This window comes from Danio aesculapii, chromosome 20, assembly GCF_903798145.1.
Source record: "Danio aesculapii chromosome 20, fDanAes4.1, whole genome shotgun sequence".
Classification (NCBI taxonomy): Eukaryota; Metazoa; Chordata; class Actinopteri; order Cypriniformes; family Danionidae; genus Danio; species Danio aesculapii.
The window spans coordinates 55,476,268-55,498,600 of NC_079454.1; the positions used below are offsets into that span (position 1 = coordinate 55,476,268).

At 35.8% G+C, this 22,333-nt stretch overlaps 1 protein-coding gene across 2 annotated transcripts; it reads right to left on the bottom strand.

Moving 5' to 3' along the window:
• Window positions 1–57: 57 nt before the first annotated feature.
• entpd5b (ectonucleoside triphosphate diphosphohydrolase 5b) lies at window positions 58–19,698 on the bottom strand. Of its 2 annotated transcripts, none has more exons than XM_056480867.1 (14): window positions 19,275–19,698; window positions 17,293–17,539; window positions 14,185–14,264; window positions 13,792–13,935; window positions 13,096–13,171; window positions 10,950–10,985; window positions 9,771–9,859; window positions 9,260–9,339; window positions 9,101–9,162; window positions 8,908–9,009; window positions 8,012–8,155; window positions 5,195–5,251; window positions 4,308–4,423; window positions 58–838 (listed from the first exon to the last, which is right to left on the bottom strand). In XM_056480867.1, the coding sequence occupies exons 2-14, from the start codon at window positions 17,537–17,539 to the stop codon at window positions 755–757; spliced, it is 1,317 nt and encodes a 438-aa protein (XP_056336842.1). In that variant the 5' UTR covers window positions 19,275–19,698; the 3' UTR covers window positions 58–754. The 2 variants fall into 2 exon arrangements, with proteins under 2 accessions (XP_056336842.1, XP_056336841.1); XM_056480866.1 differs by having other exon boundaries at window positions 8,908–9,012.
• Window positions 19,699–22,333: the final 2,635 nt, after the last annotated feature.

Consider the following 22,333-nt stretch of genomic DNA (forward strand, 5'->3'; position numbering starts at 1 on the left):
CACTGAAATAAAGAAATGAAGCTCAAACTGTTTAAACTCATTTGAGATGAAACCCAGTTCAGGCACAATAAAATGCTGTTTATTAAAAATAGTTTATCAACAATTGAAGTAATTCTGACTGAATAGAGCAGAGGCGGGGTTTACTTTTTAGCTCCATTCATCTTTAACGCCGCAAACTTACAGTTGGAGGGGCGTGGCTAAGCATATTTCGCCCAATCAGAATCATCAGCTGACAGATTTTCAATAATTTATTTATTTAATCTGAGCAGTTAAACTGATTTGAAATCAGTTTCCTTTATTATTATTAAGTGGACTCATTCACACAGATGAATTAAGACGTGATGTGTGCTGCTGAAATAAATACTGTGCATTTGAGTTCATGCTGAAATTAAGGCATGTTGAAAATAAACATTACTACTCCTCAGTTCCACGACATTAAACACCGAATCCACCTTACTAATGTGAGTAATCGCACCAAAAAATGATTTAGTTAGACAATGACATCCCATAAAAACTATGAAGAATCAAGATCTTAAATGAGCATTCATTAGGACTGTTAGACTAAATGTCAAGTAAGTTGACCTGATGTGCTCTGGGATGTTATGCTGTAATGTTTCCAAAAATAAAACTATCCGAACATAAAAAGAACTGTACATTTGATAGAGACAAAATTAGAAGAGTAAAAATGAGTCTCAGACTGCTGTAAACACTGATGCTCAGTAGTGAAGCGTGGTTTGTGTGATCATTGTTCACTTCAGTGGATCCTGGACTTCTGGAAGTGGTCGATGGCGGCACCTAAAGCCCAGCTGGTTTCCACATTCCTCACCTTCTTGGTTAACTGCGGGAAACACATAAGGGTTATAACCAGTTAAACATGAGTGTTAACCAGTTAGACATGAGTGTTAACCAGTTAGAAATGAGTGTTAACCAGTTAGACATGAGTGTTAACCAGTTATAAATGAGTGTTAACCAGTTAGACATGAGTGTTAACCAGTTAGACATGAGTGTTAACCAGTTAGACATGAGTGTTAACCAGTTATACATGAGTGTTAACCAGTTAGAAATGAGTGTTAACCAGTTAGAAATGAGTGTTAACCAGTTATACATGAGTGTTAACCAGTTAGAAATGAGCGTTAACAAGTTAGACGTGTGTTAACCAGTTAGAAATGAGTGTTAACCAGTTATAAATGAGTGTTAACTAGTTAGACATGTGTGTTAACCAGTTAGAAATGAGTGTTAACCAGTTAGAAATGAGTGTTAACCAGTTAGACATGAGTGTTAACCAGTTATAAATGAGTGTTAACCAGTTAGACATGAGTGTTAACCAGTTAGACATGAGTGTTAACCAGTTATACATGAGTGTTAACCAGTTATAAATGAGTGTTAACTAGTTAGACATGTGTGTTAACCAGTTAGAAATGAGTGTTAACCAGTTAGAAATTAGTGTTAACCAGTTAGACATGAGTGTTAACCAGTTAGAAATGAGTGTTAACCAGTTAGACATGAGTGTTAACCAGTTAGACATGAGTGTTAACCAGTTATACATGAGTGTTAACCAGTTATAAATGAGTGTTAACTAGTTAGACATGTGTGTTAACCAGTTATGAATGAGTGTTAACCAGTTAGACATGAGTGTTAACCAGTTAGACATGAGTGTTAACTAGTTAAACATTAGTGTTAACCAGTTAGACATGAGTGTTAACCAGTTAAAAATGAGTGTTAACCAGTTAGACATGAGTGTTAACCAGTTAGAAATGAGTGTTAACCAGTTAGACATGAGTGTTAACTAGTTAGACGTGTTAACTAGTTAGACATGAGTGTAAACCAGTTATAAATGAGTGTTAACCAGTTAGACATGAGTGTTAACCAGTTAGACGTGAGTGTTAACCAGTTAGACATGAGTGTAAACCAGTTATAAATGAGTGTTAACCAGTTAGACATGAGTGTTAACTAGTTAGATGAGTGTTAACCAGTTAGAAATGAGTGTTAACCAGTTAGAAATGAGTGTTAACCAGTTAGAAATTAGTGTTAACCAGTTAGAAATGAGTGTTAACCAGTTAGACACGAGTGTTAACCAGTTAGACATGAGTGTTAACCAGTTAGAAATGAGTGTTAACCAGTTAGACATGAGTGTTAACCAGTTAGATATGAGTGTTAACCAGTTAGAAATGAGTGTTAACCAGTTAGACATGAGTGTTAACTAGTTAAACATTAGTGTTAACCAGTTAGACATGAGTGTTAACCAGTTAGAAATGAGTGTTAACCAGTTATACATGAGTGTTAACCAGTTAGAAATGAGTGTTAACCAGTTAGACATGAGTGTTAACCAGTTAGATATGAGTGTTAACCAGTTAGAAATGAGTGTTAACCAGTTAGAAATTAGTGTTAACCAGTTAGAAATGAGTGTTAACCAGTTAGACACGAGTGTTAACCAGTTAGACATGAGTGTTAACCAGTTAGAAATGAGTGTTAACCAGTTAGACATGAGTGTTAACCAGTTAGATATGAGTGTTAACCAGTTAGAAATGAGTGTTAACCAGTTAGACATGAGTGTTAACTAGTTAAACATTAGTGTTAACCAGTTAGACATGAGTGTTAACCAGTTAGAAATGAGTGTTAACCAGTTATACATGAGTGTTAACCAGTTAGAAATGAGCGTTAACAAGTTAGACGTGTGTTAACCAGTTAGAAATGAGTGTTAACCAGTTATAAATGAGTGTTAACTAGTTAGACATGTGTGTTAACCAGTTAGACATGAGTGTTAACCAGTTATACATGAGTGTTAACCAGTTAAACATGAGTGTTAACCAGTTTGAAATGAGTGTTAACTAGTTAGAAATGAGTGTTAACCAGTTAGACATGAGTGTTAACCAGTTAGAAATTAGTGTTAACTAGTTAGACATGAGTGTTAACCAGTTAGACATGAGTGTTAACCAGTTAGACATGAGTGTTAACTAGTTAGACATGAGTGTTAACCAGTTAGAAATGAGTGTTAACCAGTTAGAAATTAGTGTTAACCAGTTAGACATGAGTGTTAACCAGTTAGAAATGAGTGTTAACCAGTTAGACATGAGTGTTAACCAGTTAGACATGAGTGTTAACCAGTTAGAAATGAGTGTTAACCAGTTAGAAATTAGTGTTAACCAGTTAGACATGAGTGTTAACCAGTTAGAAATGAGTGTTAACCAGTTAGAAATGAGTGTTAACCAGTGTTAACCAGTTAGACATGAGTGTTAACCAGTTAGACATGAGTGTTAACCAGTTAGACGTGTTAACCAGTTAGAGATGAGTGTTAACCAGTTATAAATGAGTGTTAACCAGTTATAAATGAGTGTTACCCAGTTAGAAATGAGTGTTAACTAGTTAGACGTGTTAACTAGTTAGACATGAGTGTAAACCAGTTAGAAATGAGTGTTAACCAGTTAGAAATGAGTGTTAACCAGTTAGACACGAGTGTTAACCAGTTAGACACGAGTGTTAACCAGTTAGACACGAGTGTTAACCAGTTAGACACGAGTGTTAACCAGTTCTAAATGAGTGTTAACCAGTTAGACATGAGTGTTAACCAGTTAGACACGAGTGTTAACCAGTTAGACATGAGTGTTAACCAGTTCTAAATGAGTGTTAACCAGTTAGACATGAGTGTTAACCAGTTAGAAATGAGTGTTAACCAGTTATAAATGAGTGTTAACCAGTTAGACATGAGTGTTAACCAGTTATAAATGAGTGTTAACCAGTTATAAATGAGTGTTAACCAGTTAGACATGAGTGTTAACCAGTTATAAATGAGTGTTAACCAGTTAGACACGAGTGTTAACCAGTTAGACATGAGTGTTAACCAGTTAGACATGAGTGTTAACCAGTTAGACACGAGTGTTAACCAGTTAGACATGAGTGTTAACCAGTTATAAATGAGTGTTAACCAGTTAGACACGAGTGTTAACCAGTTAGACATGAGTGTTAACCAGTTATAAATGAGTGTTAACCAGTTAGACACGAGTGTTAACCAGTTAGACATGAGTGTTAACCAGTTATAAATGAGTGTTAACCAGTTAGACACGAGTGTTAACCAGTTAGACATGAGTGTTAACCAGTTATAAATGAGTGTTAACCAGTTAGACACGAGTGTTAACCAGTTAGACATGAGTGTTAACCAGTTAGAAATGAGTGTTAACCAGTTAGACATTAGTGTTAACCAGTTAGACATGAGTGTTAACCAGTTAGACATGAGTGTTAACCAGTTAGACATGAGTGTTAACCAGTTAGACATGAGTGTTAACCAGTTAGCCGATTAGCGTGTACTGTACCTGCAGGACAGTGCTCTCCTTGAAGCCGAAGCCGTCTTTCAGCAGGCAGGTGATGTAGGTCAGGTCCATACAGAGGAACTGGTTGAGCTGAGTGTGACGCGCCGGCCGGTTACACACTGAACACACACACACACATTTACAAGGGGAGTGAAATATGTGTCAGCGAACAGGCTTAAATTTAGCTGTGCTCATATGCTAACGCTCAGGTTATGACCTTTGACTCCTGATTAACACAAGCTGAGTGTCCAGCAGGTGGCGCCACAAAACCAAACTCCTGCAGCACTGAGAGAATACATGATGTGTGTGTGAGAACGTAACATTCTGTAGTGCTTAAATATAATTATATATTGTCCAGCAGGTGGCGCTAGAATAACCAAACTACGCAGCACTGACAAACTATATCCAGTGTAGTGTAGTGTGTAGTGCATTTAGCCATTAATAATGCATAATTATAATTAATGAAATGTAAAAAACTGTCTGTGATCATACGGGAATGATTACAGCGAGCACTTTTTAAAGGCTGAGTGTGTGTTTAATATGTCTTCTTCAAGGCAGACTGCTGAAAACACACACTTTAAGACAGTTCATGGTTTATAAACTGAAATATAGTTTAGTTATTTTAGTGTTTTGCTCAGTAACTCAGGATTCTCTTCGCTAATGCTAACATTTGACTGATTTAGCAGCTAGCTGTCAAATCTGAGTATGAAGTTTCAGACTGACGCACAGTATTTTAGCGATTTCCTGCTGAAGTTTTCGCCTTTAGAAGTTTTGTGAATATGAGCTCTAGAGATGCTTTAACAGATGAGAGTAATGAATATAACACTGACTGACATGAAAACACAACAACAACAGAGCAAAATAAGAGCCAAAATGAAAATGATCTTCACCCTGTCGAGCGGTTTTCCGGAAGTCTCGGACCTTCACGGCTCCTCCGCGCTGCTCATCTAAAGAAAACACACACTCCAGTCAACCACTGTGCTCTCCTAGCTACATTTACAACACACACCAGATTAAAGTCATTACATTTTGAGAGTAACATTGTTGTGTTTTAAAACTTCAAAGAAATAGGAAAAAAAATTATATATATATATATGAAAATGTTGAGAATAAACTTATGAAATTAAATAAAAAATAATAATAAACTAGTATAAAGACACATGAAAAATAAAGATTAGTCATTGGGTTTCAAGAAAATAATTGCTAAATTTCTAGAAAAAAAACTGAATGTTGAGAATAAACTCATAAGATAGAGGAAAAAGTCAAACAATTTCAACAAAAAATAGCTAAATATAATGTTGAGAATAAAGTCATGACATTTTGAGAATAAAGTCATCGTTTCGAGAAAAAAAGGTTTAATTTTAATAAAAAACATTTCAGGAATAAAATTATTGTGTTTTGAGGAAGAAACAATTTAAGACACATGACAACATCAAATGGAGAATAAAATCAGTGTTTCAAAAGAAAATAATCGTTAAATCTTAATAAGAAATTACAAATAAAAATGAATGTTGAGAATAAACTCTAGATTGAGCAAAAATTCTCTGGTTTGAGAAAAAATAATTTCAAGAATAAAACCTGAATTAAACGTTGAGAATAAACTGCACTAACTAAAGTCAAGAGCTGTGTTCTCAAGAAAAATTATGACATAAAATGCAATTAAAGTCAATACATTTTGAGAGTAACTTTACTGTTTTTTAAGAAAAAACTCATCAAATTTCAAGAAAAATGACAAAAAGGATGAGAATAAATTCATGAAATGGATTAATAAGGTCATCGTGTTTCCAGAAAAACTAGTCAAATCTGAAGAAACATGAGAAAACCTGTTCAAGAGTAAAGTTAGTGTATTTTGAGAAAATAACTGTTACATTTTAAGACAAAATAAATTACAAAATAAATTGAATGTTGAGAATAAAGTCATGAAATTGAGAAGTCATGTTTGAGATTTGTTTTACATTTCAACAAAAAAATGTGCAAAATCCAATGTTGAGAATAAAGTCATGAACATTTGATAATAAAATCATTGTTTTGAGAAAAAATTAAATGCAAGAAAAAAAGACAAAATAAAGTCTTAAAAATTATTCAATTTTGATAATAAAGTCCTAAAAACAATGTTGAGAAGAGTCAGTAAATTTCACTAATAAAGTCATCGTGTCGAGAAAAACAACTGGTTTAACTTGAAGAAAGAAATGCTGAAATTAAATGTTGAGAATAAAATCATTGTTTTGAGAAAAAATAAAATGCAAGAAAAAAAGACAAAATAAAGTCTTAAAAATTATTTAATTTTGATAATAAAGTCCTGTTTTCAAAACAAAAAAAAACACATTTCAGGACAATAAAATAGCTAAAAACAATGTTAAGAAAAGACAGTAAATTTCACTAACAAAGTCATCATATCGAGTAAAACAACTGGTTTAACTTGAAGAAAGAAATGCTGAAATTAAATGTTGAGAATAAAATCATGAAATTTCAGAAATACTGTCACTGTGGTCAAAACATTTTCCTAATAAAGTCATTGTGTTTCAAGAAAAACAAGTAACATTTCAAGACACATGACAAATTAAAATGGGGAATAAACTCAGTGCGTACGTTTACATGGGCACCGATACTCTGATTTTAATACAATTAAGACATTACTCTGATTAAGAGTCCACCATGTAAACAGACATTTTGACAACCTTAATCAGACTAAACTCATAATTGAACTAAACAGAAATGAGAAAACCTACTCAAGTCAACGGCTGTTTTAAAGAAAGATTATGAATAAAATGTGATTAAAGTCATTACTTTAGAAGTAATATAGAGTTGCTGTGTTTTGAGGAAAAACATTGAAAAAATGATGAAAAATGATGAAAATGTTAGGAATAAACTCATGAAATGCAATAATAGTCATTGTGTTTGGGGAGAAATGACAAAAGGAAGTCTTGGAGAGTAAAGTCATTGTGCTTCCAGAAAATAATTGTTAAATTTCACAAAACAGAAACCAAATAAAATCTTGAGAATGATTAAGTTTTGATAATAAAGTCATTGTTTTGAGAAACAAATGTCTAAATAAAATCTTGAAAAGCATTAAAAGTCATTTGTGTTTGAGAAATTAATAATAAACTGATAAAACTAAGAATAAAATCATTATATTTTGGGAATAACATCAGTGTTTTGAGAAAGAAAGAGTAAAATGTCAAGTAACATGACAAAATAAAATATTAGAGAATTATGAAGCCGTAAACTTTCATGAATAAAGTCATTATGCTTTAAGAAAAAAACTCTCTTTTCAAGAAACATTAGAAAATGTTGAGAAAAAACTGAAAACATTTCAAGAATAAAGTTTTCAAGAAAAGATGATGAAATAAAATGTTGAGAATAAACTAAACGAATTTCTCTAATAAAGTCGCTATTTAGAGAAAAAATGGTTACATTTGAAAAATGTTTTTGTTCACAAACAAAACCAGTGTTTGACAAAAGATGAATTCAAGAAGAAAATGGCAAAATAAAAAGTAAAGAAAAAACTCAAAGTTTGAGAATAAAGTCGTGATTCAATAAAAATATAGAATTTTCTAGAAAAATGTCATGAATATGATGAGAAATTAAAATAAGTCCGATATTGAGAATCATTCAGTTTGGCTAATAAAGTCGTTGTGTTTGAGATTTTATTGGAAAAGTAAAGGATGAAGTGTTTGTTGTGTGCAGGAATATGAATAAAGCGTTACCGATGAGTCCGGCCTCCACCGCGTGATCATAATAATAAGAGAAAGCGTAGAAGGAGGAGGAATCTCTGAGCTCCAGCGGCTGCTTGATGATGCCCTTCACCACCTTCACTAACTCCTGATAGCACGCCTTATAGCCGCTCACACCTGCACACACACACACACACACAAAAAACACATACAGTTGAAGGCAAAATATTGATCCTACTGTGCAATGTTTATTCTTCTTCTTCAAGTATTTCCCAGATGATGTTGAACAGATTCAGGAATTTCTCACAGTATTTCCTCTAATATTTGTTCTTCTGGAGAAAGTCTTATTTGTTTTATTTCAGCTAGAATAAAAGCAGTTTTTAATAGTTTAAACCCATTTTAAGGTCAATATTATTAGCCCCCTTCAGCAATATTAGTGTTGGATTGTCTCCAGAATAAACCACTGTTATACAATGATTCAATTCAATTCCCCTTTATTTGTAAAGCGCTTATACAATGTAGATTGTGTCAAAGCAGCTTCACATAAAAGGTCACAGTAAATAGGAACAGTGTAGTTCAATGACTTGCCTAATTACCCTAACTTTACCCTAATTACCCTAGTGAAGCCTTTAAATGTGACTTTAGGCTGAATACTAGTGTCTTGAAGAATATCTAGTCTAATATTATTTACTGTCATCATGATAAAGAGAAAATAAATCAGTTATTAGAGATGAGTTATTAACACTGTTATGATCAGAGATTTGTTGAAGAAATCTCCCCATTAAACAGAAGCTGGGGGTAATAATAAACAGGGGGGTAAATAATACAGACTTAAACTGTGTAAATATGAAGGACAGAAGGGATACAGCATAAGCCTGAACTTATTTTAATGTGCAATAACTCGATCCTCAGAGTGTTGAGTGTTTTACCGCTGCTGTCGCCGCTGACGTGATACGAGACGCCGCCGAAGCTGAACTCTGCTGTGTGTGATCTGGACAAACAAGAGCTGCGGAAGAGCTTCTTTTCCAGACCTGCTACACACACACACATGCATACACAGGTGAACACACACACAAAAAAAATACACGCACAGATGAACACAGACAGATTCGTGTCTCGTACCGTCTGCATTCAGGGCCCCGAGGGCTGAGAGTCGAGCAGCTTTGATGCCGTTTCCTAGATAACTGAAGAACACAAGAACAGCAGCACTACAGTAAACACACACGCTGCAGAGGGTCAGTGTGTGCGTCTGTCTGTCTCTGTGTGTGTGTGTGTGTTGACCTGTGTGTGTAGAGCTGGTAGCTGCAGTTGAACATCTGGAATCTGCTGATGTAGTCGGCCGGAGCAGCTTCAATGGTTTTCTGTCAGAGTGAAACACACACAACACACACCTGAAGAAGACCACAGCACTGCAGCAGGACACAATTACACATCTTCAGTGTTAAACTATTATTACTGATAAACGTGTGTTCAAATTACTTCACAATATTACTATTAAACACTGCAGAACAGTAAGAGAAGCTTCAGCTGTTGCTATGCAGTTTCTAAGGTGTTGTGAGGGGTTGTACAGGTGTTGCTATGAAGTTACTAAGGTGATGGTGAGGCATTATCATGCAGGATAGTGCCGGGAAATAACTATACAGTTATTAGAGTTTCAGGCATTGCTGTGTTGTTGCCAGGGTGTTACTATGGGCTAACAAATTAGTCTAGGCAAGGGGATTGGTTTGCTGTTGTTCAGTGTTGTGAGTGGTTGCTGGGGTGTAACTATGCAGTTGCTAAGGTGTTCTCTGACCTTTGACTTGGGCAAGAAGGTAATCTGTGTTGATCCTCCGCCGAGGTCCAGGATTCCTACTGTCTTCTCTGTGTTTCGCTCCAGTCGACCTGAAGGCAGCACTTAAACACTTTCACACACTGAAGAGCCTGATCTGATAAACACTCACTAATGCTTTGATGGAAAAACACTGCATGCATATTAATCCCAGTTTACTGTGTGATGCTCTGATCAACTACTGTCTTCAACAACACTGTATATGTTTATTTGTTAACATTACTCAATGCACTAATTCAGGCAATGACTAAGTTATTGATTAAATGATTACGTGACTTCATCAGTCTTCATTAGCTTCTGTTCATTTCAGTTCTCAGTGTATTAACTAATGATAATAATTGCATTACATTAGTGAATATTGAACATTAAGATCACCTTAGCCTGTCTTATGTGTATAGTTGAAGTTTTTTTATTTTATTTTATAGTATATGTTAGTTATGCATAGGTTTTTTTTAAATAGCAGTGTTGTGTTTGTATTTATGATTAATTTATGTAGCACTGTTGTCCTGCAAGACATTTCGTCTCTCTATATGTCCACACATGTGGAATGACAATAAAGCCTGACTTGACTTTACAATCAGGTTTCATTAGTTAATGCACTTACTAAGATGAACTAATAATGAACATTACTCATACAGCATTCATTAATCATAGCTCACCGTTTGCTAATACATTATTAAAACACAAATTCATGCTTATTTTAGTTAACGCACTGTGAGTTAACATGAACAACACTGCACAACTTTATTAACATTAACAAAGATGAATAAATATTGTGATAAATGTACTGTTCATTGTTTGTTCATGTTAGTAAATACACTAACTAACACAATCTCACTGTAAGGTGTAACAGATTACTAAATGTTTCTGTTCATTATTAGCTGTGAGAGCTAACATTTTTAAATCATATTAAACATAGCATACCAGAACAAATGAAAACACTTCATAAGTAGTTCACTTCATGCATTCATTAATGAAATTAAAGAGACTGATTTAGGCTTTCTGGCTTTTGTTCAGTTTTACAGTTTTAGCATGCAGGCTATAATACTGTATATGCTGCTGTGTTTACCAAATATCAAGTTCACTTTTAAGCAGATTAAACTCAAGTCTAAACTCAGTGTGGTTAGTAAAAGCAGATCTCACCTGTCAGAAAGTTGACTGTGACCCAGGCCAGAATCCCTGCCAGAAACACCATCAATAACCCAGGGTTATTATAGCCCAGACTAAAGCCTTTTCTAATACTTAAATTAACTTTTAACAAGGGTCAGTTTACTCAAAAAAATGAAAAAACACTCACTATTTACTCTCCCTCGAGTGGTTTTCAAACATTTATGAGTTTCTTTCTTCTGTTAAACACAAAAGGAAGATATTTTGAAATATGTTGAAAACAGTCAACCACTGACCTCCATAGTAGGAAAAACAAATGGAAGTCAATGGTTAACAATTTCCAACATTCTTCAAAATATCTTCTTTTGTGTTTAACAGAAGAAAGAAACTCATAAAGGAAACAAGTAAAGAGCGAGTAAATGATGACAGATATATCAGCTATATAGATGTATAAATACCGTCCACTTTATTAGGTACACCTGTCCAACTGCTCGTTAAGGCAAGTTTCTAATCAGCCAATCACATGGCAGCAGCTCACTGCATTTAGGCATGTAGACATGATAAAGACGATCTGCTGCAGGTCAAAGCGAGCATCAGAATGGAGAAGAAAGGGGATTTAAGAGACTTTGAACGTGGCATGGTTGTTGCTGCCAGACGGGCTGCTCTGAGTATTTCAGAAACTGTTGATCTACTGGGATTTTCATGCACAACCATCTCTAGGGGTTACAGAAAAATCTGCAGCAACTGTGTGATGCTATCAATTCAATATAGAGCAAAATCTCTGAGGAATATTTCCAGTAGCTTGTTGAATCTATGCCACCAAGGATTAAGGCAGTTTTGTAGGCAAAAGAGGGTCCAACCCAGTACTAGTAAGGTGTACCTAATAAAGTGGCCGGTAAGTGTATGTACACATATTTGAAAATAAAATTAAAATGAAACATATAAAAAATATATATACAGACACATGAAAAATATGTAAAAAAAAAAATTTTTATAAAACAATTTAAAATAAAAATTAAAGAAAATATATAAACTGTAGTCCCTCAATGATTGTAAATTAACACTGGGATAAACACAAATCTAATAATGTGCAGTAAATAATAATCGTTCATGACTAGTTTTTACTAATGTAAAACATGAATGCAGACTTGATTATAATGAACTTATTTTGTAAATTACCTTTCACAAAGTGCTTTACAAACAAGCAACACAACAGAGGAAAACACACATGAATAAACCAAAGAGCAAATCAATCAGAAATCTATATCTAAAACTGTAAGAGCATGTAAAATCAGTCTAGATAAAGGTAATGCTAACAGAAAACTTTTTATATAGTGATTATGTGATCCGTATGTGCGTCAAAAAACTAAATAATAACAATGATTATGATAATAATGTGTGTGTGTGTGTGTGTGTGTGTGTGTGCATAGCTTTTGCTACATGAACCGCAGACAGGTTACCTACACAAACTAGCACTGTCTGAGCTCTTAATGTGCTGTTATTAACTACATTTACACACTGTAAAACAAGCTTGTTTTTAGAAGTTTTAAATCAAACATTAATGGAAGACATTTTATTTTAAAATCTTTATTTTTTTATTTTATCTTTCAAATATCACATTTAATTTAATGTATTACTTGTTGTTTCTTTGTATTTATTTGTACATTTGTAAGCAAAACTAATTTTTCACACTTTGATTTTTATTATTGCTGCAATTTTTAAAAATAATTTTCATTCGTTTGCAAAAATATTTTATGTTTCAGAAAAAAAAGCTTTATTATATTTTCTGTGGAGACAATGATAATGATAATGAAATGCATGTTTATTTGTTCAGCTCCTACATCTCTGTTTGAGTTTCATATAAGCTTGTTTTTGCTCTAAATAAAGTGTAAATCTGTAACAGTTAGCTGTTAGATTGAGTTTTTTACTAGAAGCAGATCGAGTTCAAGCATCTAGTTAAAGCAGAGTTTCCTAAAGGTACGATTCAAAAATACACATTTTGTCTTCATTTACAGAATCAGAATGAAAATATAATAATAATCTGAAAAAAGTACAACAAAGACTATATCTACTTATTCTATTGTTAAAGTCATCACACTGTGGTAATTCTCATATTAAGAATGTGCTTACAGTCACACAAACATTGTATTTTTTAATAAATGATCTGGTCATGTGGACAAACCTTCACTGGTGCCGTTCATGATCCTGACGCTGTCTGGAGGAACGTAAAACGGAGACTCATCAAAGACATCCTGGACCTGCACACATAAACATTATATTAAACATTTACTATCATTTAGTGTGTGTCTCTGAGTTCTGCTCAACTCTTACATCCATTAGGGAGAACAATCTGTAAAGCACTGAGAGAAAAATCATAGGACTTCCTGCAAGTGATGTCACTTCCTGTGGCAGGAAACTCTGGAAGGCATTGAGGAGTGTCATCATTCTGCTCTCATTAATTTGTGCAAAATGTCTAGGATTCACCAATAGTAGATTAATGATGTGTCCACTCTGTTACTGTGATATTTCAGTCAATTCACTCTTTAAAATCAATATTGTGATGAAAAAGCATCAAATTGTGTTTTAGACACACCATGTGGAGTCTGGTTAGAGGTTAGCATCTGGAGCTAAAACACAACATGATGGAAATGTTTACCGTCAACCCCGTTATTGTCAGCTCTGTTATTGTCAGCTCTGCAACCGTCAGCTCTGTTATCGTCAACTCTGTTATCGATAGCTCTGTTATCGTCAACTCAAATGTTCACTAATCACATTTAAGCATTTTGCATTAATGTACATTAATAATGGACTCATTTTACTATAAATGACCCATTTGTTGCATATTAGTGTAGTTTAAGCAGAGTAACCCCAGCTGTACCTCCTCCAGCAGTGCATGAGCTTTAGCGGCGGGCAGCAGTCTGAGTCCAGCGGTGGCTCTGAACACCAGCGGTGTCCGCTTCCACTCCAGCGGAGGAACAGTCTTCTTAGCCACTCGCAGCAGTTGACGCACCGTATGACCCGCCTGCACACACACACACACACACACACACACACACACATACACACACACACACACACACCAGCGCATTAATGGCACCAAACACATACATCAGCACATGAGAGACACACACACACACACACACACACACACAAGTACATGAGTGACACGCACACATCAGCGTATGAATGACAAACACACATCAGCGCATAAGTGACACTCACACACACACACACACTCACCCGTGCACACGCACAGGCTCATCATACTCACAATCTCAGGCATGTCTGCATATGCAGAGAGTCCAGGCTTCATGGAGTGGAACATCTCATTATCCAGCACTGGCAGTCCATCTGAAGCAGAAATACACACACACACACAACACACACACAACACACACACAACACACACACAACACACACACACACACACACACACACAAAGACACACACACACAGACACACACACACACACACACACACACAGACACACACACATATATACAGTTAAAGTCAGAATTATTCGAATTATCAGAATTATTATTTTTTTTCTTTTTTAAATATTTCATAATAATGTCAAATATTTCCCAAATAATGTTGAACAGATTCAGGAAATGTTCACAGTATGTCTGATAATATTTGTTCTTCTGGAGAAAGTCTTATTAGTTTTATTTCAGCTAGGTCAGTGGTTCTCAAACTTTTAAACCCGCGACCCCCATTGTAAGATCGTCAAGAACTCGTGACCCCCCACTACCAAAGCATATACAAACAATAAAAATAGCTTTTTTTTAAGCTGTTCACAATATTTTAACTATATTTACTATAGATTACAGGGCTCGAAATTAACATTTCTGCTTGGTAGCACTGGTGCTTCTAACTTTAAAAATGTAGGTGCACCAGCCAAAATTTAGTGGCTCCCACCAATTATCGCACTGTTACTACAAGTTTTATAAACAGATTTATTGCATTTGAAAATCAACACTAATCAAAACTAACAAGCAAAAAAATAAATATGCATGCGTGAGGAAAATGTCTCAATGAAATCCCGTTATCACAAGAAAAGACATTTTTATAACATAATTGAGTGACCAAAAGATACACGGACGGATATCCCAAAAGATATCCCACAGACTTTACAGTGAATGCTAGTTATTTTCATAGCAGACTTGAAGCCAATGGAGGTCTTTTATCCACTCTTCAATAAGTATAGCTGGTGGATTAACATTCAGCACATGATCAGTAATCAGATGTGCCAATATTTGTAGCTTTAGGTGTTTCTAAGACAAAATCTGTCAGTGTTGTTTTCATTCTCTCGTCTTCAGCGCTTTACATTTTCGCGGTTGTAGCTCCTGTCATCTGAAGATGTTCAGTTCGTGTTCAGTTCTTAGAGCAGTGGGCCAATAAGAAGAGCGCGAAGGCGGGGCAAGCGTTGAAGGCTTTGTTTACTGCGGCAAGTTGACATGACAACAGTTTTAAAACTGTTCCTGAACGCTGCGTTCCAAGTACAAAGATGCATTCTGCCCGAATGTGTCCCAAATACTTTATAAATCAGTAATATCTTTTTAAAAATCTGAAAATATTAGCTTTCACTTGTAATACTGAAAAATATTTATTATAATCACTGAAAATTACACAATTTTTAAATAACTCTCGCGACCCCTTGAAATTATTCTGCGACCCCCGCAGGGGTCGCGACCCCCAGTTTGGGAACCACTGAGCTAGAATAAAAGCAGTTTTTAATAGTTTTAAACTCATTTTAAGGTCAATATTATTATCCTCCTTCAGCAATATTAGTGTTGGATTGTCTCCAGAATAAACCACTGTTATACAATGACTTGCCTAATTACCCTAACTTTACCCTAATTACCCTAGTGAAGCCTTTAAATGTGACTTTAAGCTGAATACTAGTGTCTTGAAGAATATCTAGTCTAATATTATTTACTGTCATCATGACAAAGAGAAAATAAATCAGTTATTAGAGATGAGTTATTAACACTATTATGATTAGAGATGTGCTGGAGAAATCTGCTCTCTGCTAAAAAAATTGAGGAAAAAATAAACAGGGGGGCTTAATAATTCTGACTTCAGCTGTATATTTATATATATATATATATATACTCTGTAAAAACTCTAATTCAACAAATGTCATGATATCTTTTTTTATTTAGTAAATGTATGTTTTTGTTTTTATTTAATAAATAATTAATTGTCTATTTGGGTTACACACATTTACTTTCAGGCTGCTAAAGACTGAAGAGTGCCTGTCCGAGGGCTACCAGGAATTTAGAAAATTAATGAGCCCTGTAAATGTATAAATCTATCATTATAATCTTGCACAACACATATTTATTTTTAGTCTCATTTTCAATGAATGATTGACTCATGAAAACTTGTTAAAATCTTTCATTACTGGATGTATTAGTTTGAAGAATTATTCATTTTAATACACCTTTTTCAACTTTCATTTTGAGCGTCATGCAGCATTAGACCGTGATGATAATCTTTATCATAAACATCAGTGTTTACATCCCCAAATCAGAAAAAGCTTGGGACAGTATAGAAACAAGTAGTGATTAAAACGCTAATAAAAAAAGACCGTAGTGATTTCCAGATTTACTTTGTCTTGTGTTTGATATCAGACAATATGAACACAATATCTGCTGTTCTGTCTGCTCAGCTTCAGTTCATGTGTAAATCTCCATCCTCTCCTGTCAGTCAGAGCTCAACACACTCCAGAAACAGTGACAGGAGCAGTTCAGGGCAGTGATCAGGTGACCTGCTGAATAATGATGTGATGAGACACAGGTGATGTCCACAGGTGACTGTGATTATGATCTGCTAATAAAGCAGCATCAGTACAGGTCTAGTCCTTCAGGAGCAGAGATGGGCCGAGGATCGCCAGTTTGACCACAAATACAAGAGGAAATGATGGAGATGTGTAAACACAATGTTCCTCAGAGAAAGAGAGCAAGACATGTGGAGATTTCACCTTCATCAGTGCAGAACATCATTAAAGACTGAAGAATCTGGAGGAGTTTCAGTGCGTAAAGGGCAAGAGCGCAAGCCTAAGCTGAACAACTGTGACCTCCGACCCCTCAGGGGGCGCTGCATCAAGAATCCTCATTTATCTATAAGCCAGATCAGCACATGGGCTCAGGACTACTGCGGTAAACCTTTGTCAAGCACCACAATACAGAGATACATCAACAAACGCCAGACAAAACTGTACTGTGTTAAGAAGCAGCCCTATGTTAACAGTGTCCAGAAGCACCGTCCACTTCTCTGGGCCCATCACACAAATGGAAACGTGTACTGTGCTCAGATGAAGCAGTGTTTCAATGAAGGTGTGGATATGTGTGTGTGTGTGTGTGTGTGTTCTGACCTGGCTCTCTCTGGATAAAGGTGTAGACGTGGATGCGTGTGCCGGTGCTGCCGGCGTCAAACATGATGCCATAGAAGATCTGCGTGGAGTTCGCAGGACGACTGAGAGACGGCAGAGTGTGTCCAAAACGCACCGAGAAATCAACAGCAGAAGAAGAAGAAGGAGGAGAAGAAGAAGAAGACGAGGACAGCAGGAGGAGAGTCCAGACGGGCAGCAGCCAAAACATCATCATCTTCATCATCATCATCTGCAGACGGAGAACAGGAGCCCGTCACACTGAGGAGCTTATATAGCACACACACTCCAGCAATCAGCACAATCCAGCAATCATCAGAACACACACACACACACACACACCACAAACCTGTCCTAAATCCGCCAGAGCTGCAGACAGAGGTGCAGGACTCAACAGGTTCATGAACAATCAGCAGCTGATGCAAATCACACACACACACACACATTAACAAACAGACACACACATACATCCCATAAACAACTACACACGTACCACACAAACACATATACCATAAACACACAAACACACATTAACATACACAGACCACAACCACATTAACATATACACAAACACATACCACACACACACACATTACCATACAAACACATATTACCACACATCCCACACACACATTACCTACACCCATTCAGACACACCCATGCACTGTTTCTTACACACACACACACACACACACACACACACACACACACACACACTCACAGATCACACACAATAACATACACACAAGCACATTAACACAACAGATCACACACATCACCATATATACACTCAGACACAGCAAGTGTGTTTTTGTGAATTGCGGGGACATAGGTTCCTGTTGTTTTTATGCTGTATAGTGTATTATACACACATATTTCTTTCCCACAACCCAACACTAAACTGTGTGTAGTTTTATTTGATGAAAAACACAACTCAAATCAGCGGCTCTAATAACACCTGTGTCATACCTATGACATAACACACACCTGTACTCATACATCACACACACACACACACACACACACACACACACACTAGAGCTGTGCAATATGGCAGTGCATATCTTATGGTCCAAATAAAAGGCTTGTGTCATGTTACACTCATGTTGTTCATTAGCGGTGTGGTAAAACACACTGTTTACACAGGTCACGCTGCAGACAGGCTATGTTCACACTGCAGATCCAATGTTTTTTTGCCTAGACGTGACCCAGATCTGCTTTTGTCATGACAGTGTGAACAGCCCAAATCACATGGGATCTGATCTTTTCGATTCAGATGTGTGCCACTTTCATATGTGGTATTAAATCAGACGCAGATCTGATGCTTTGCAACATAACTTAGCACACAGGGCAAATCATCTGCTAATAATATGCTCAAATAAAAAGACTATATTTCACTTTCAGTTCTGACTGGATACATGCTCATTCATTCATTTTCTTTTCGGCTTATTCCCTTTATTCATCAGTGGTCACCACAGCAGAATGAACCGCCAACTTATCCAGCATATATCTTACGCAGCGGATGAATCAGTAACTTGATTCAATTTCTTTATAATAGCTATAAATTTGAATAGGCTAAACTGTTTGCTAATTTATTTGCAGCTTTTTGTAATGTTTTTATTTATTACATCCCTTGTAAATAACAATAATAATAATAATAATAATAATAATAATAATAATAATAATAAAGCCATATTACTGACCGTTTTAACTGTTTATTTACATTGGAAGAGCCAGATGAACATATTACATTTTGGGGAGGGAGAATACCTTGTTTTCACATCCCAATGTTGACAGGTATGGCTCTAACACACACACACACACACACACACACACACAAACTAAAGACACTTGCTCACAAACATTACCACTAAAACACACACACCCTCTCTTCCTCACACACACACACAATTTCTTTTTCTCGCTCTCTCTCTCACACACACACACAGAGAGAGAGAGAGACTCGCCTCAGCTCGCTGTGGAGTTCTCCGTCAGCAGGGTTGGTGTAGCTGCAGCTGCTGGGCTCCAGATGCCGGTGATCATGTTGATTTTGACCGCAGCAGAATCAGCACTCGCGGCTTTGCTGAACTCTCACATTCTGCGTGTTTCTGTCGGTAAACAGCGCTGATCTCACACTTTATTCTCCACGGCGGTTTATTATTATTATTATTATTGTTTATGTGCTGCTAACAACACCTCGCTTACTCGCTAAACTCACTCGCAAACTTTCCTGCGTCGATTAAAACTCGATCAGACTGCTGTAACGCAGATTAGCTTCTGAATCCTGACGGTGTTTCTGAGGAGATTTAACGGTTTTATTGACGGTTTATTATTTAACGCCGCCGGTGTTTGACTCAAGCAAGTTAACGGTTCCGGCTGAACTCCGCTTGATTGACAGGAGCAGGTGGTGACGCAATGCCGTGTGGGCGTGTCCAAAGTTAAAGCGCGCAAAACCAGAATCAAACACGTCAATAATAACATTGCTGAAATCAACATTTCACACAGAGGTTTTGTCTTATTTCTAGTTCTGATATATAAAAGCATACAAAAGCTGATATATAAGAGCAAAAAAAGTAGTCTTGTTTTACAGAAAACATCAAAATTAAAGTCATTTTCATGACAAGTTTCACGTCATGTCTACATCTACATGGTAAATAATGAGAAAATCTGTGTATGTTTAATTTTTATAGCATATTGTAAAACATGCAACAATCTGTTTAGTTTACATTGATTTTTATATGGGCGGCACGGTGGCTCAATGGTTAGCACAATTGCCTCACAGCAAGAAAGTCACTGGTTCGAGTCTCGGCTGGGTCAGTTGGTGTTTCTGTGTGGAGTTTGCATGTTCTCCTCGTGTTGTCATGGGTTTCCTCCGGGTGCTCCGGTTTCCCCCACAGTCCAAACACATGTGCTATAGGGGAACTGATCAACTAAACTGGCCGGTGAACTAAATCTTGAGCATCATTTTACACTCAAAAATTACAATAAAGATATAGCAAATTACTAATTGCAATGCAGTAAAAATGACAACTAAAACATGACAAATAGTTCATTACATTAATGATACAAATGTTGAATTTTAATCATAAGTAAACACTGGAAGAAGGATAACAACATATAAGCAACTATATTCTGAAATTTACCCAATATAGCATTTATAATATGTTCAAGTATACAGATATTTGTTTAAATTTCCATGACTTTCCTGAAACCTTGTGGGTTTATGTTTTCCCAAATGTATTCCATGGTCATACAAACCCTGAATTAAGTCAGTTTTTCAATAAAATAGGCAAAATAACTGGCCAATGGTGTCAGAAAAATAGGGGCGACGCAGTGGCGCAGTAGGTAGTGCTGTCGCCTTACAGCAAGAAGGTCACTGGTTCAAGTCTTGGCTGGGTCAGTTGGTGTTTCTGTGTGGAGTTTGCATGTTCTCCTCCATTTGCGTGGGTTTCCCACAGTCCAAAAATAATGTTATTTCAAACCGAAAATACCCATTGGCAGATTATTTTACTTGTTTTAATGAAAAACTCACCTTATTTTGACTCATAGTTTTTTAAAACAAGACAGTATTTTTGCTTGTAATGCTCTTTGAATTTTCAGATATTTGGACTAGAAGCAAGATGAAAACGTCTATGCAGTGTTGTCATTAAGTCGCCAAGGTGGCCCTCCCTAAAGGACTGATAATAGACCCGCCCTAAATGATAAAAAATTATTGTATTTATAGGATTAAATTGAGGACAATGCAGTGGGGCAGTGGGTAGCACATGAGTGTGTTTGGGTGTTTCCCAGAGATGGGTTGTGGCTGGAAGGGCATCCGCTGGGTAAAACATATGCTGGATAAATTGGCAGTTCATTCCGCTGTGGCGACCCCTGATTAAAGGGACAAAACTGAAAACAAAATGAATGATTGAATTGAATTAAATTGAAATATTATTGTCATTTTTAAAATCTATTTAGTTGTATCTATTTATATAATTATTATTATTATTATTTATTTTAACTTTAATATCTGCTGGTTTGGTTTTCCATAGACTTTTCACGAATGATTGAAATAAAATAGTCCCAGCCAGGATTTTTAATAACATCTAAAATGATTATAATTTAATCGTGTCCTGTTTAAAGCCAAATGAATTACATCTTCAGTAGGCATTCATTTTTTACATCTCAAACCCTCTCAGATTGTGAGAGACCGAGTGTTTTGAGGTAACGTGCATGCAGAGGAATGCAGGAAGCCACATCTCCTAATTTCTGAGTTTCACCTGAGGATGATGCAGTTGTATCGACAGAACATTATGATAAATAACTCAGATGCTGCTTCACACAGGCTTTGATTCACTGAAAAGCATTTAAACCCGATCCGAATTCGGCGCAGGTCTCTCTCGTCTCCACAAAGGCGTTTTCTTTCTCTGACGAACCCCTGCTGAATTCATCAATTCTACTAAGGCGAAGGATTGCTCATTAATATTCATGAGCTCCCGCTCTGCCATTGGAGGACAAGAGCGCAACGTCAACTCGAGCCGATTAATATTCCAAAGATGCGCTTCCCATTAGTAGATAACGATGAATAAACAAATAAATAAAACAATTGTGTTTAAAACATTATAGGGTTTATTTATATAACACATTTGACATAATTCAAAGTGCTTTACAAAAATTCATTAACATTGCTAAAATATTACAGAATACATTAAACTAAATTATTCGATATAGCAACAAGCAAACGATATGAAATTAACATTACATATAACAATACAATACAATAAAAATAAAACAGTGTTTAAAATAATGGTAAAATAGCTATTTCAGAAAACATTACACAAAATCATTCAATCAATTAAAAACTAGGATGCCAAAGACTCAACATCATCATTATTCTACTAATAATACTACAATTCTGTGCTTCCCCTTTGAGGATAGTAAAGCACAGATCATATGAATAAATATTACATACAATATACTAAAAATAAAACAATTATGTTTAAAATATTGCTCAAATATAACAGAATACACTAGGCCTTAACAATAA

Bases quoted from the DNA above. Each gene is read 5' to 3' on its own strand.
- entpd5b (XM_056480866.1), bottom strand. From the start codon at position 17,539: ATGATGATGATGAAGATGATGATGTTTTGGCTGCTGCCCGTCTGGACT. The intron at 14,265-17,292 runs GTCAGAACACAC...TTTCTGCTTCAG, and splicing joins CTTTATCCAGAGAGAGCCAG to ATGGACTGCCAGTGCTGGAT. The intron at 9,340-9,770 runs GTCAGAGAACAC...TCACTCTGACAG, and splicing joins CCTTCTTGCCCAAGTCAAAG to AAAACCATTGAAGCTGCTCC.